The 15,340-nt window shown below is 45.0% G+C and overlaps 1 protein-coding gene across 1 annotated transcript in view; it reads right to left on the reverse strand.

Moving 5' to 3' along the window:
- Window positions 1-15,340, reverse strand: part of LOC146186740 (uncharacterized) — a 40,402-nt gene that overhangs the window by 10,731 nt on the left and 14,331 nt on the right. The window contains exons 9-13 of the mRNA XM_084607385.1: window positions 11,706-11,956; window positions 10,401-10,526; window positions 6,841-6,948; window positions 3,553-3,714; window positions 1,373-1,692 (exon numbers count right to left, since the gene is read on the reverse strand). Coding sequence (XP_084463511.1) covers window positions 1,373-1,692; window positions 3,553-3,714; window positions 6,841-6,948; window positions 10,401-10,526; window positions 11,706-11,956 — 967 coding nt within the window. The remainder of the gene's footprint in view (window positions 1-1,372; window positions 1,693-3,552; window positions 3,715-6,840; window positions 6,949-10,400; window positions 10,527-11,705; window positions 11,957-15,340) is intronic.

Raw genomic sequence — 15,340 nt, forward strand, 5'->3', positions numbered from 1 at the left:
ACGTTATTGGGGCTAATAGGAACTGGAGCTATTCGTTTTCTACGGAGAAACTGATAGCCAGACAGAAGGCAGTCGATGTGAAGTACTGTCTAGAATGTTTTTCCAAAATGGCCTTTGAATTTTTTTGTTCACGATTTTTATCGAGACTAATTCTTAGTCTTCCGAGTGATACCACTTAATAAGGAAGTGTCACTGACTGCGATACTCAAGGATTCGTGATTTCGACCTAGAGGTAGGATGAACAGTTGGGCGAGTTGGTACAATTGCATAGTGGGTGGAACAGCGTCTCTTCTTGTGTGTTTCGTCTCTTCGCGCTGTTCCACCCACTATGCAATTTCGACATAAATTTAAAATACTTCGAGAAATAAACACGGTATGTTGTGATTGATATGCAAGCCTGGAAGATAGATGCCTAAAATCTGGTTCGCTGATCTTGGTACTTCCAGCACTGCCGGGTTATCGCCTAAAGGTATGAAACATATAGTCTCATACAGTGATCTAAGAACTGTAGTTCAGAGAGCCTATAGACTTCATTCTGGGGTTTTCGAAAGCGTAGGCCTAGAGCTTACGGACGCTGTGCAATGTACCATAAATTGTCTAAATGGTTCCTCTTGGTCATGTTAGCTTAGTTAATAGTATCAATGGCTTTATAATCCCACTCAAATAAGTGGCGCATGTGTTTTGTCGCGCGCTGTAGGTCCCGCAGCTAGTGACACAGTAACCAGGCATTTTCTCTGATTTCGCGATTAGCAAAGAGACAAACACTCCTTTGTGCAGCTAGTCGACATGCAGATATGTTCTGGGAACTTTTCCTAATCACTGAGCCGTAAGTAAAACTGGGATTTGAGCGAAAATTGCTCCACCGCGATGGCCCAGTGATTAGTGAGCTCAGCTATTAATACCGAGTGTTTGCGTTAGAAGCCAGTCGCGGCGGTAGCGTTAGGGTGGAGACTAAACTCAAGGCGTCCGTATACTGTGCGATGCCAGTGCCCTCTAGAGAACAACTTGGTGGTCGTAATTATTTGGGGCGCTCCATTGCGGCGTGTCTCTTAGCCTGAGTCGGTTTGGCACGTTAAAATCCATACAAACTTAAACTGAACCGCATGAATGTTCATTTCCCCTGCGCTAATTTAGAGAAAACAAAGGAGACAATGAAAGCATACACCCACGAAAACTACCCACAGTGACCGCGCAATGACAAATGGATATGACGGTGATGCTGTTTCGTCTGTTCACTGTGACGAAGCGAATAAGTCTCATATTCGTCGTGTTTAGCTGATCATGCTCGGTACGAACCTGGCAAACGTCTCGATCAAAGAGGCAAAAATAAAACCAAAGAAATGAAGAACAGGGAGCAACGCTCGAGCTTCACCTCTTCTTGGTGAAAGTGTTTGTGCCGTAGGCGTCCTCGTTCTGCTGCGACTCCTGCGAGTCAGCGTCTGGCGAGGCCACCGAGCTCCGGAACTTGTCCACATCGCGGGAGAACGTGGACGGCTGCGAAGTGTCTTCGCCGTGTGCCCGCTGCTGTTGCTGTTGCTGCTTCTGCTGCAGCAGGTGCTGGCGCTCGGCGGCCCGCTTGGAGCTGTCCAGCCAGCGCGAGGTGCCGGGAGTGATGGGCGCCGGAGGCGGAGGTGGAGGGGGAGCCGGGGCGTCAGGCCGACGCTGCGCAGTCGTCGTAGCAGGTGGGCTGGCCTGTCGGCAGGTTAAAAAGCAATCAGCACCTCGTACTGGATCTCGATTGAAGCAGTTTTGACTTCGACAGCAAAACTCTACACTCGTTTTGAGATTTGCCCAGACGAAAACGATACCAGCAGTGGGTTTCACTACAAAGTTCAACTTGATAAAAATAATTTCCTACGCTAGCTGGCATTCTGCAGACACTCACAAGTACACGGCATTGTCGAATTGACTGCCAGTCATTGGACACTTACGTGGATTCACTAAGTCAAAATATATGAACCCAAAATTTTTCATAATGGCGCTCATGGACTGCCTGCGGTTTTCGTGTCCGCAGGTGTCAGATGTCGCACCTTTAGCAGTCTAAAATGAAAACATCTGTGTCTCAACTCCTGCCCTGCTAGACCTGTGTCCAACAATGTGGAACCAATGAATGAACAGGCCTAGCCTTGTGCAACAATCATTTTATTTTTCACTGGTCAGCGATCGAGCGAATTCGTTTATTTCCGGCTTCTCATAGCTGGTCGTTTTACTTAAGTTATTTGCATTTTTCGTGAGCATTAGTATACACTGGCACTAATATCTAAGAATTCACACTTCGCGGCTGCGTTTCGATGGAGGCGAAACGAAGTGGCGTCCGTGTGCTGTGCGATGTCAGCGCATGTTTAAAGATCCCCAGGTGGTCGAAATTACTCCGTAGCCCTCCACTACGGCTCCGCTTTCTCTCTTTCCACCTTCACTCACACCTTCATCCCTTTCCTTACGGCGTGGTTCAGCGGTCCACAGAGTAAGTGTGACAGATACAGCGCCTTTCCCTTTCTGTGAACCAATTATCATTATCATTATCACACTTTGAGTTGAATTGTTCAAGTGCTAGAAACACTGCCGCGGCGTTCCTGAATCTCCTTACAGTAGGCAGTAGTATCTGACACTGATCGTGTTTTGATAAGGCTATCGCATTTATCAAAGAAAATAAGGCTGTGCAAGCAAATGTTCCCGTAACGTGGAAATGAGAAGAAGGAAAATGTTCAAAAGAATTTACAGCCACTACTGATGTCATAACACGGATAACTATACTCAATGGCTTCGGTAACAGTCGACGTGGTGGATTTGTCAAGAACTGAATTGAATAGACACAGCAACTAGATGTGGTCCACATTTACCTCGTGCAGCACACACCAATGCCAGAAGGATATGCGCACATACCTTTTCTTGAACCACATAAAGAGAAAGGAACAAAATCTGTTTGGGCAGCTTGAGAGCGGAGCTGTGATATATGTATGCCTGCTATGCACCAACTGTACCCTTGTACATTTGGTGCATAGCATTTGGTGCATTCTATTAAGAAACTACGCCCTGAGAGAGGATGACAGTGACTTCATTAATTTATTGCAACGCTAACTTTTTGAGACAGTTAAAGTGCATCTCCTTCAGATTCTCGTAGTTGTTGCTGTTGGAAGGCCTCATCTCACCGCTATAGTTAGTGATACATTTTATCGGCAACGCGCAAGAATTTCAGACTTTTAATGTTTGCAGATCTCTACTTACCAATCTAACGTTAGATTTGTAAGTTAACGGTAAAAAAAAAAAAAAAGAAAACCGGCGTGAATTCGAGCTATAACGTGGCATACAGATGGTTCTCAAGTGCGAGCTTCCAGTTGTTCTTGATTAAAGCGAGATTCATTAAAAACTTGTTGCACGAGAAAATAGTAAGACGAAACAAAACCCATAAGAAAACAGAAACACAAAATGAGCTCACGCTTTGTGTTACGTCATAGTTCCTGTTCTTCTTCGTCAAACGGTACAATCGTTATATCACCATGAACCGTCAAATAGGCCCCACACTATCACTTCTAGCGTATGGAGAAAGGATACCTTCTTCTCGCTGGAGGCCGGACTAGACTTCTTGGAGCCTTTCTTTCTGGCTCCTAAGGATTCCTCTTTGGCGTGGCCACCCTTCCAGCGGTTGAACGTGTTGGTGTCGGGAAGAGAGGCGAAGCGACCTTCATCCGCGCTGTTATCCGCTTGCTGCCGCACCTGATTGAAGAAGAGACAATGAAAAAAAAAATGAAAGTAAGAAGGAAGGAGCGCTAGAAGGAAAGAAGCATGCGGAGGCAAAAAGAACGAATAGGCATTAGCACTAGAGTCGCTCGATGCAACTGTTGTACGTTTGCATGCAAGCGCACTTATGCTGATGTTACCACTGTCGGAAGACGGAAAAGAAAGGGCACGGGCCTTCTACTGGCGCTGTAGCTGAGCCCCCTCCGCTGCCTCGTGCGGATAGGAGAACATAGGAAGGAAGGAAGAAAGAAAGAAAGAAAGAAAGAAAGAAAGAAAGAAAGAAAGAAAGAAAGAAAGAAAGAAAGAAAGAAAGAAAGAAAGAAAGAAAGAAAGAAAGAAAGAAAGAAAGAAAGAAAGAAAGAAAGAAAGAAAGAAAGAAAGAAAGAAAGAAAGACGCAGACGCGCGTGGCAACAGCCGTTGTCCGCCACCGAAGCGGTGGTGGGTGCAATGACGGCTTACAACAAGTAGAACCACTGGTGGCAGGCTAGCCCCCGCCTCAAACGGCGACCTACCAGTCCCAGCCCCGTAGTGCCAGGAGAAACCACCCTCCTCTTGTAAGCGCATTTATTTGGTTTGGTTTGTGGCGTTTAACGTCCCAAAGCAACTCAGGCCATGAGTGACCCCGTGGTTGGAGAGCTGCGGAAATTTTCGGCCACCTGGGGCTTTTTAACATGCGCTGACATCGCACAGCACACGAGCGCCTTGCTTTTAGCCTCCATCAAAAAGCGGTCGTCGAAGCCGGGATTCGACCCCGCATCCTTGGGCACAGTAATAGAGGGCGCTAACCACTGCTCTACCACTGCGTGGCGCAAGCGCACTAAATATAGATCCAAAATTTTATATTCTTGTTCACCATTGCGCATCTTCCATTTCATCAAAGCTCACAAGGTTAACAAGGATAGCCTTTCCTCCTAACGAAGCGCTCATACATTGCGTCGCTACAACTATACAGTGCTGTCGTTTAAAGGAATGGCCAGTCCATATTTTCATCCAAAGGCTCTTGGACGTTTATTGCTTTCTAGATGAGGTCCCGCAGTGCAGCCATGAATGTGTTGCCGCATGTGTGAGGGAAAAACCTGGGGGAAGAGTTTGGCTGAAATCTGTCGTTTACTACCGCAGGAATGCTATGCCGTTTTTCAGGCAATATTCTAATTTTACTACTCGGGATTAGACGTACGCTCAATGATGACGGTACTATGTTTCTCTCGGAATGCTCAATACAAAGCGGGACAAATTCAAAGTGTCTAGCTATTGGTACTGTAACGCCTATCAAAATAATTCCTTCTCGAAATGAAAGACATGTCTTCTCGAAGCCTTGTGAGACGGAATGTTATCAGAATTTGCTGAACGGTGTAGGCGACTTATTGTGTTACCAACCACAACCGCCGTTATCAGCCATTAAGCCACTTCAAATGCATAAGCTGAAATCGGCACTTTGTTTTACTGCAAAAAAAAAAAATGTAAGGGTCTATCGAAAACATTTTTGCAATTCACAGAGAAATTCGCCAAAAAACAGCTGGACACCGCAGTTTTTTTTTTTTTTTCTTTGTCGACTGTGCCCTAAGACTTCATTTTGTGCATAAATACGCGGCGCTGTTTTTTAATTTTTTCTGGATATTAACCAAAAAGGGAAGGCAAGGATATTCTTTTCGACAATGTAAGTTCCTCGGCTACGTAACGAAAGGAAATATTCATAATCATTATTAAGCAGGTGTTTTTTTTTTTTCTTTTCTTACAGTCTTCAAACTTGTATTTCTAGAGTTGAGAAATGTAGTTACGTGCATTCTGAGCAGGCGCGTTTTAAAGCGAACGGATATGATGTACTTGAAAGAGCTTAGTGATTAGACGATCAAATAAATGAAGTCAAATGATTAGCTTCTATCTTTATTTTAAGGGGAATAAACACATTGCGAAATTGAAGTACGTCAGCACCAAAAAACAGCCTCGTTTTTAAATTTAAATTGCCAGTGTGTCTCAAGTATCCGGGTTTGAAATTTCAGTCGGTTTTAATGACATCCTTGAGGTAGAAATGAATCCAAATTCATGCCAAAATATACGTCATAAATTACGCAAACGGCAATTGTGTCTAGTACATCATAAATGTGATATACGTCCTTTTCTGGACACGAATTGCCGGAGAGCCAACTCAAGAAACCTTCAGACGTGTATGTTTGAAGTTCTATATTTCGAACCACATGTTAAAAGAATTTGTCTTTTAACATGGACCTTCGATTTCGCTCTAATATTGCCCCTTAACACTGAAAAAAATTTTGAAGCTAATTTTTTATTCTAATTTTTCAAGCTTTATCAAGTATCCTTGCTGAAGTAGCTGTCATAGTATTTAAATAGCAATTATTGAACAGCAAATAAATCACCGTGTCTAAACCCACTGCCTTACGTGTTGTAGTTATACAATTTGACAGATACCTGTTCCGTGGCAGATTACTCGTTCGAAAAAAATGAGTAGAAGTCATGACTTACACCAGTAAGTCAGCCGACTTACTGGTGTAATTTATTTCGCGTTTCCGTCTTTACGCACACGGCGATAGACCGTCATCGCATTTGACTGACTTGTTTTACTGCAGGAGAGACAGATGGCGAACGAAACCGGTGCAGCTCACAAAAACTCAATGTCGTGAAGGGCAAGTGTCAACATTCTCACGCTTTACCGTTGATGCAGGAGCGCGAACTACACGCATAAGCGGCTGGTCTGCCATGCCCCTGTAGCCAGCGGTCTGCGAAAGCGATGTTTGCCATTCCGATAAGCACAGATTGCTCTCATTAAATGTCCCCGTGCACGGTGTCTCGTCCGCAAAGGAAGTGTCCTGCGTCCATAGCGAGGCATACCAAGCACTTGGATCGCAATAATGTCAGCTCGCCCGGTAGCCCTCGCTCCCCACCTCTCTACTTGCGTCCTCACTCAGTGTTTGCAGAAGCCCTGTCCTCTCTCCCCCCATTCTTTCGCGGAGAATCTCGCACAGCGTTTACCTTCGCCCATCCATCGTAGATCATTGCCCCAGCCGGAACAATAGTGCGGATTGTTTTCGCTCTGGGCTGCTAGAGGCAGATAAATGAAACAGGCCGACAGGCATGCCCCTTACGTTTCCCGTGGATCCGTCGAGGACATAGAGGAGCTTGCTCTGCATGTTGCTCATGTCCGCCTGGTCCCGGCCAAGCGTGTCGATGGCTCCAGAACTGAGAGGCCTCCCCTGCAGTTCGCATATAGCACAGTTACAATTCGGGACCTGAATTCAACCCTTTAGCGCATAATTTGAGCCTGTGATAAGAAGCACAGAGTTATCATTGCAAATTTAACATAATGAATCAGCGAAACATACAGGAACACAAGAAAAGAAGTACACAGACAGCGCTGTTTCGTGTACTTCTCTTCTTGTGTTTCTGTGTCTTTCACTGTTTCAATATGTTAGATTCGCACTAAGTAGCCCAAATGGCGACCACTATCTTTGCGCACAATTTGAAGAATCGCTGTGAAGAAAATCGTGAAATAATGTTGCAAAGGCACTTTTAAGGGCTTCACACAACGTGTCATCTTAAGGTATACTACGGTGCGCCCAGCTTAACCTCGCTATGAAATGGATAGAATACTGCCCGCACCGGATATAACTTATACTAACGCACTATTAATATAAGGAATTAGTCGTTATAACACTCACACCGCTCCGTGTAAGAAATTTTTATTTCTCGAGAGCCTATGCTTTCATTTAGCTACACCACACATTTGCTTTTCTGACAACAGCTCCAAATCCAAAATCGCCGAACTATGCCTCATGGTGGCTACTAATCATTGCTTATATAGCGAAGGCTAACTTAAAATGTTAGAAACAAAAACCAAAGTTTCAATGATCTTCATTAACGACAAATGCAGCGTTGTTACTGAAAACATTAATGAAATTTTAGTAACATTTAGTCGTTATGCAGCCAATATAACGCGCTCAAACAGGAGCTGTTATTTTTTTACATTTCCAGGCAATTTGTAAGATGACAACACAGGTTATCTGGGGTAAGAAATCAATAAGTATAAAATGTCCTGTTATTCAGAAAGATGCACGATTATTCCGTTATGTAACCATGTAAATGGGAAGGAAAGGGTTAACTCACAGTTCACCAGCTTGCATGTTTTTGTGAGAGTTGGTTGGAAGAAGAGGGTCCGGATACCGGGTCCACGTAGGGGGTTAGGAGCCGCACACCAGCCAAAGATTGGGGTTCATGGTGGACTGGTCACTTACTGACGTCACACGCTCGTATTACACAGGCATGGTCAAAAGGAAAAGCAAGTGCCGAATAATCTGGTAAACCGCCGAGTTTCATAGGCTGTGCCACGCCCTAGATTAATGTTTAGGATTTCCTCCTACTGGCAGTGTTAAAAGCTCGTAAAACACATCTAACAGCTATCTGCAATTAACTCGATCACATATGCATTTGGAATGACGGGAACATTAGATCTAGAGGGTGCAGTGTGTCATATTATTTACAGCCAACACACATATTAAGCGTCTTTTCTGATCAAGCAAGCAGATTTCGGAATTTCGGATTCGTAAATTTGGCTTCTGACCTAAGTTTCGGTTAGTAAAGCCGGAGCGGAGCGCTGGGGATTCACACAGATCTCACAAAACTCGGCATCATTCCTAGCAATGAAGAGCGTAAAAAGAAAAAAAAAAAGAAGATCATTCAGCACTCGGCACTTGCGTTTCGTCTGACCAATGTCACACCTAAACCTAGATCACAATCCATCCCTGAACCAACGAAGACCAATACAGCTTGCTATTCAAGAACCGCACTGTGATTTGGCCAAGCCTATGCACCAAAAAAAGGTGCAGCTTATTAAAGACAAAAGGCAGCCCTTGTCACAGTCCAAATGCCCCAACCGGAAAACATTCCAGCATAAAAATGAAAAGGAGTTTTTATCCCAAAACTCTTGGCAGCAAGATTATTATATATTTTCGGCAATACAAAGCTTTACCTGCCCTGATAGAGCATATCCCAAAAGAACACCTCGTTGAAAGCTTTCGGGTTTGCGTGCTCGGTTTAAATGAGCCATTCAAAATGCCACCAGAAGGATAAAGACTCCTTATCCGTCCCCTTCCATACAACTCAATTAGTCCAAAAACCAAAAGTTAACCCAACACTTGCAGCCCCGCATGCAAAATGAAGCACTCTCCACCACTGACACCAGAAGAAAAGGATTAGGCATTGTCTCCTTTTATTTTCACAACAATAATATAAACATTGCAGAAAACAACACAAACTGTTAATAGACATCTATACAAGCATATCAAGTCACTCTTCATAACTTGCCATCATCGTATATTTAGTATCACTATGTCTGATCTGTTCCATCGTAAGCGCTGTCCACGACGAACCAAGTGGCGGAGATTGAAGGCATAGCTCATTACCAGCGATGGTGTTTGACCGTCTCAACGTTACCGACGAAAAAAAAGCGTGTTTGGTGACAAAAAAAGGAAAGCTGATTTGCAACCGCGTCTTTGCAGCTAATATAGCACGCTCGTCGTTTATTCTGCAATCAGGAAGATGACGATTGTGTTGTTTCCTTTTGGCAGCCAGGAAATAAATCAGACAAGAGTAGCCGAGTAAAGAAAGAGGGTCTAGAGGAAAAACTAGGAGAGACCAGAGCGGAAACAGAAAAAAACTTTGAGGTACAATGGCACGTAACATCAATTGTTGTTTTCAATCATTCCGAAAAAAAAAGTAGAGCATACAGGCTCAGTCACACCCTTCTCGAACACAGGTGCTTAAAAGAAGGTCTCCGAGTTTTCCCTGATGAGGTGCGCCACAGATGACAGGAAAAGCGCACGATATCTCTAAAAACGCTCGAGTTGTTCTTACTACCCCCTCTGCTGTGCCATTAAATGAGGCCCTGCAGAGGGACGCCCTGTGCACTTGGCAGGTGAAACCGACCCCGTACTATCGGTACTCGCCGAGAGCAGCATTAAAAGAAGCACAAACAAACAAGACGTAGTCTGCAGTGATGATTTCTCAACAACGAACAATCCAGCCGTCGCCCGCTGATTCGTGCCCTGCTGCAGGTAACAGGCCGCCGTCTGTCGGCGTCGTCGCACTTGGTGAGTCTGTTTCATATATATATATATTTTTTTTTTGCACAAGAAGTGTCCAGGATCGCGACAGACGCACAGCCAGACACACAGCACAAGTGCATTTCGGAGCGACGCAATGTCTCTCATCTCGATCTTACGCGTCAACACCGGGGCGATGTCACGCAGAACGAAGGCAGTCGGGTCCAAGCCGGGGCATGCCAGAAAGGGGACACTCCATCCTGATTTCAATTACCTGAAATCGTCCCAGCCTGCAGTGGCCTGGTCAAACCTGTACCGCCGCGCACAGCCTGAGCATTGAGAAGAGTCCTCGGTGCCGAGGAGCAGAGCACAGCGCAACGTCCTCGCTTTGCGCGACGCCATTTTGGGTCGGGTGAGGGGAGGTCACGTGGCATTTCGCGCACAGCGTGTGTGTGGCAGGTGGAAAAGGTGGAAAAGGGCGGCTGTACAAGTTCCGACCGGAGTTGTTTTGGGTTTAGTCTAGGCTTGAATAAGGTTAGGTTGTGATTGCGTTGTTAGGACGCTCGTCACCACATCACCATGGGACCTTTGGACGAGTTGTGGTTTACCTGTTTCGGAGGACTATGTCTAGCTCGCGGAATGACGACGTGCGGCACGCTGAATCCGGTCGAGAGGCTGCGGTTAAGGCTCATGTCGCTCTTTCGGCTTGACTTCTTTGATTGCATGGTGTGGTCCTACGGGGTTTAGGGGGGCAAAAAGAATGGCAAATGCAACACAGTTAGAGCGGAGCGGTGAGCATGGTTATGCAGTAGTCATGAATGAGCAGGCAAGCGGTCACAAGGCTGGCAAGCTCGCACGTTCGCGATGGTGCACCAAGCAGAGTCAGGAAACGAGGAAGCAATTGTTCGACTCAGTGTTCGGAACCTTTCGAACAGTGAGTCGTGAGCAAATTACTAATCTCGCCTCGTTTCTCCTCGTCTTGCCTTGCAAAGTTTGCCATCACAAACGGTTAACAGAAAAGCCTAGCTATGGCTTAATTATTGCAGTTTAACATGGTAATGCCTAGTTGTCATTATTCGAGGTATATAAGCAACTGCTGCAGTCGACCAGTTTTCGATGGCTGGCACCGCTAATAAGCTTCTGTACCTGTCGTGGATTCTATTGGATAAAGTCTACTGTTTGAGCAGAGCTTTTAAAAACAAGAGAAAACCAGGCTAAAATTGTTTTAACAGTATGCGCGAGACGACATGGTAATGCTGAACGGTGTTTCTGCAAACAAGTGTAGTATCCATCTTCTAGTGATAACACATATGCGTTAGCTGCGTACTTAATCAGTATCTTTTCTTTTTTTTTTTCGGTATGATTTCCTCCTTTTCTTCAGTGCCGTAAAAAACGTTATTTCTTTTAATATTTTCGGCTATCTTAAACAATTGCTGAAGCCTCAATGCGGACCTAGCTTTTCATCCGGTTTAGTCAAAGTGAAGATGAGCACGCCTCATTCTGCCATAAAAGTTCTGCAGCGTTGGGGGTGTGAAAAGTACTCTACCACGCAGCTGGTTACCTGTTAATCTTTTTTTAGAAGTCTCCTACGCACTTTAGAATGTGGCTGCATTTCAGACAGTAAGAGCTTGAAATCAAGCCGCTGTAATAGCAGTGGGAAGTTTAAAGATGCCTACTAATAGCGACAAAAAAAAAAAGAAAAAGACATCAAGGTATTGGGGAGTCTAGAGGGAGGTTATTCTCTTCTGTGTTTTTAAATGGGCAACTGCAACAAAATCGAACAGTGTTTTGCGCTGACAAGAAGCTACATAAAATTGACAGGCAATACTAAATACAAAGACAGGAATGAAACTAGATTTTAAAAAATAACATGGTTGTGACAAAGCAACCAGGCAGAGGCGGTGTCAACGTACGGGTCCGGGTCCGACCATGAATCCATCAAAGGCGTAGGAATGCTTGAGAGCGTGTTCTCCGCTGCTCTCACTCGAGGTGTCGGTGATCATGGCCTTCTTGTCCAGAGTGCCACCGAGCGGGCTCACGGCACCCAAGCGGAAGGGGCCCTTAGCCCGCTGAGCCCGTCGCTTCCAGCGGCGGCAAAGACAAACCAGGCAGCAGAGCATCATCACCAGGAGCGCCAGCGCGATCGGCAGCGCGATCGCCAGCACTGCGCGGAACCGGAGGCAAAGCAGGAAGTTATAAAGTTTGTACCGAGTACAGGCACTATGCTCTTCGCAATATGCAAAGTTGTGTCGCAATATAAGCCGTCCTGTCACATACCGGCGAATTGTACAGAATGTCTTTTCTCTATATTCTAAGACAATCAATATTTATCCGCTGTTCTCCTCTAGGAAGGCTTACGGTTTTTTTTTGTGTGTGTATGTTAACGTCACCACTGTCGTCAAAAACGTTCTCCAACATTTCTTTTTTTTTTTTTTTCTAATGCAATCTCAACCAGTCGACTGGATCGAAGGACAAACCTTAAACGCAAGATTTCGCTGTACAGCGGAAGATAGGACCATGCCTATCAATATTTTCGTATTGTTTCCTGAAAATATTCTGAAGTTGTGTCACGGGAGCGAAATTGATGACAACAAGCTGGGATTGACCAACATCACTACCAGAATAAATTAACTGCACCGTTTTCAGACGTTACGTCGCGAAACAAAATATGTTTAATGCTTATTATTTCACTGAATTCAGGTAATAAAATAGACACACAAAACCTACAATCAAGATTTTCAAACATATAGGTGCAAAATTTCAGCAAGGAGTTAATTTAGAGACATCGACCAATAATCAATGATACTATGGATGCCGGAAGATTCAGCGCCACGATACCGTCAATAAGTTCATGCTGCCTACCTCCCGTCCATCGCTAGTAACGTTAACGAGGAACGGAATGCCCCCATCGACTATCAGGCGTGGGCTTAAGGTATTTTCTTTCTATTTAAGATTTTCAGAAGATAGAAACGGTAAAATATAGCTGTTTGAATGCATAACTGCACTGCAAAATGGCCAACAATATTATGAATCCTGATGCCCGAACGCCTATAGGTTACGCAAAACTTATGGGCATGAACACACTCAACAAAACAGGCCCTCATTAGCACATCACCAAACGAAAAAAAAAATGTATGAAGACATTTGCGAACAGCCATTATTTTTGTCCGAGTATAAATTTACAAAAGCGCCGAAAACAATTCTTTGCTCTCTGACGATGCTGCTTGCTTTCAAACCTACGTAAAGCGCGCATATATTCAGCTCTACCGTTTTAAAGCAAAGGAGTTGAAGCTTTTCGAGAAAGCCCATCGCATAGAGCGGTGCTAGAGCGACAGTTAGTCCTTAAACCGTGCTACACAACGCCGAAATCATGCGTGGGCCCACGAAGCTAAAAGGCGGCCTTACGAATGAATGGAACTCTGCACTAACTCAACAAGCTCTTCGTTTACGTGTGTAATATGAGGCCCGCGCTATTCAGTAAAACTCCAAGTTGCTAAACAGGCTCTTTTCATCTGATTATCATCGTCCGCTTAAAATTCTTCTAAGAAAGTGAAAATATTTTCATGTTCCTTTTATTCTGGGCAGCGCTCGAGTAAATTGGTTCGGGGAACATCTTAAGTTCGCGTAGCTTCCGCTTCTCCCTTTTTGCTAAAGACACAGCGATTTCCCCGAATATAATGCGTCATTTGGAAATAATCCGGCGGAATCGGTAATATAATGCCTTCGAGTCGCAAGCGGAAACACTGCACGCTCCGGTGACTTGCGCAAGATGTTTAGAGAGCGAGCGGGTCTTAAGCAGCCCTTTCCTGCGGTCATTAAGCGAGCGTTGCTTGCGAGACCGTTTGTTAGAGAGGCGGCCTCTTATTGCATTAGCGCCGCATTCGGAAGCGCTCTTAAATGCACTGCCAGAACGCACTCAGTGAACTGTGGCTAAATATAGGGCGCAGCCCCCGTTTAAAATAAAGAGCGGGCGATGGCGAAGCCTATTTAGGCCGCTCTCTTTGCGCAAGTGCCACTTATAGAACCGCGAGCATCGGTAATCAGGCATTCGTGAGAGAACAATGACGGCTCGTCGCGCACTGCCACCTTCCCTCTTTTCATGGGCCGGTACTCGGCGACCTCTGGCGTCACAGTCGGTGGACGCTCTCACGACGAACGAGAACGCCGCCGTTTTCTTCTCCTAATCACTTCCTTAAAATGAAAAGCGCGAGACTTAAGCTTCCCTATCGAGTACGTCTCAGTTGCAGCCCTATACTGAATATGCGTTGCGGCCGCTAAAAGAAGAATACAGCGCTAAACAATCGGCACATGAGCATCTTTTTAAACCTGTATTAGTTTCAAACGCAAAGCCCGCCTTCTTATTCAGCTGCACCTTTTTACTGCACTTATTTGCATAACCCACGAATTATACCACTCTGACTTTCAAAGCGAAAGCTTCCTCTGAAGTTTTCGAGCACCACGTAGCCTCGAGCACAGTTTAACACCAGGCGAAGTGCTGTTATGCAAAACAGTTGACGCATTCATACAACACTATCGCTTACCTGCCCGCATTTCAAATGATTTGACCTATTCGTGTACCTCAGACGAAATCAATCTCACTGCGCATAGTAAAGTGGATCGCACATAAAAGTAGCGCAATTCCTGTTAACAAACCACCTGGACGCCATAACAGCACGCAGTATAACGGCGTCAGTGAGAAGCGAAACGCACTAATCCGTAACCGAGAGTGGTGTAACCACTGTTTTAGTTAGACGAGGCTTTTTTTTTTTTTTTTTCTGCCATATCTAGCCTTCATTTCAACTCGCCCAACTAAACGTTCTACTAGCCTTAATTACCGCAGAAGCGGGAGCAAGACAACTAGCTTCCGGAACTTAGTTCCGGCAAGTTTAATTTCCGCCGTATCACACAGATGATTGTGCCCCGGAAATTACTCTGCGCCTAATAACAAATTTCCGCCTGAATTTGTGCGATATTTGAAGCTCACGGCAGAAAGTTTGAACACATCTAACTCTGGCTCCTTGGACACGCATTCCGTGAAAAGAACAGACTTTGTATCAAAGGCATCAATCGGCAGCGACAGCAGCGATATCAGCGAGAACCCTTTTGGGTGCGCCCGAATGAGAGACGATTCGATATCAGAACGCCGCCGCTCTTCTGCAGATTTAATTTTTCTTTTCTTTTTTTTTCCCCTCATTATATCATAGATGAAGCTTGCTTCCGTAACTCTGCGGGAAGCTTTCCGTGTATGGCATCTGCTGTAGGTCAAATTCTAGCCTTGATGATGCAGACAAAGCTTATATCAAGAAACTTGACAACCCTCGCCTGCACTCCTCCCTCCCCTCCTCCTCTAAAAAAGAAATAAAAACGAGCACTTTATTTCATCGTTCCCAAACAGGAGCATTTCTAACGAAGGTTGCAATGGTACCGAGGTACTGGAAACAGAGCATTCCCGAAGTAAAACGAAATTTCTGCCTGAAAGAAACTTCAGTCTTTGAGGGAATAAAAAATGATAAGAGCCCGAAAATAGAACGTACAAAATTGAAGCCAA

This window comes from Amblyomma maculatum, chromosome 6 (assembly GCF_055883805.1).
Source record: "Amblyomma maculatum isolate TAMU_Amacu chromosome 6, ASM5588380v1, whole genome shotgun sequence".
NCBI classification, from domain to species: Eukaryota; Metazoa; Arthropoda; class Arachnida; order Ixodida; family Ixodidae; genus Amblyomma; species Amblyomma maculatum.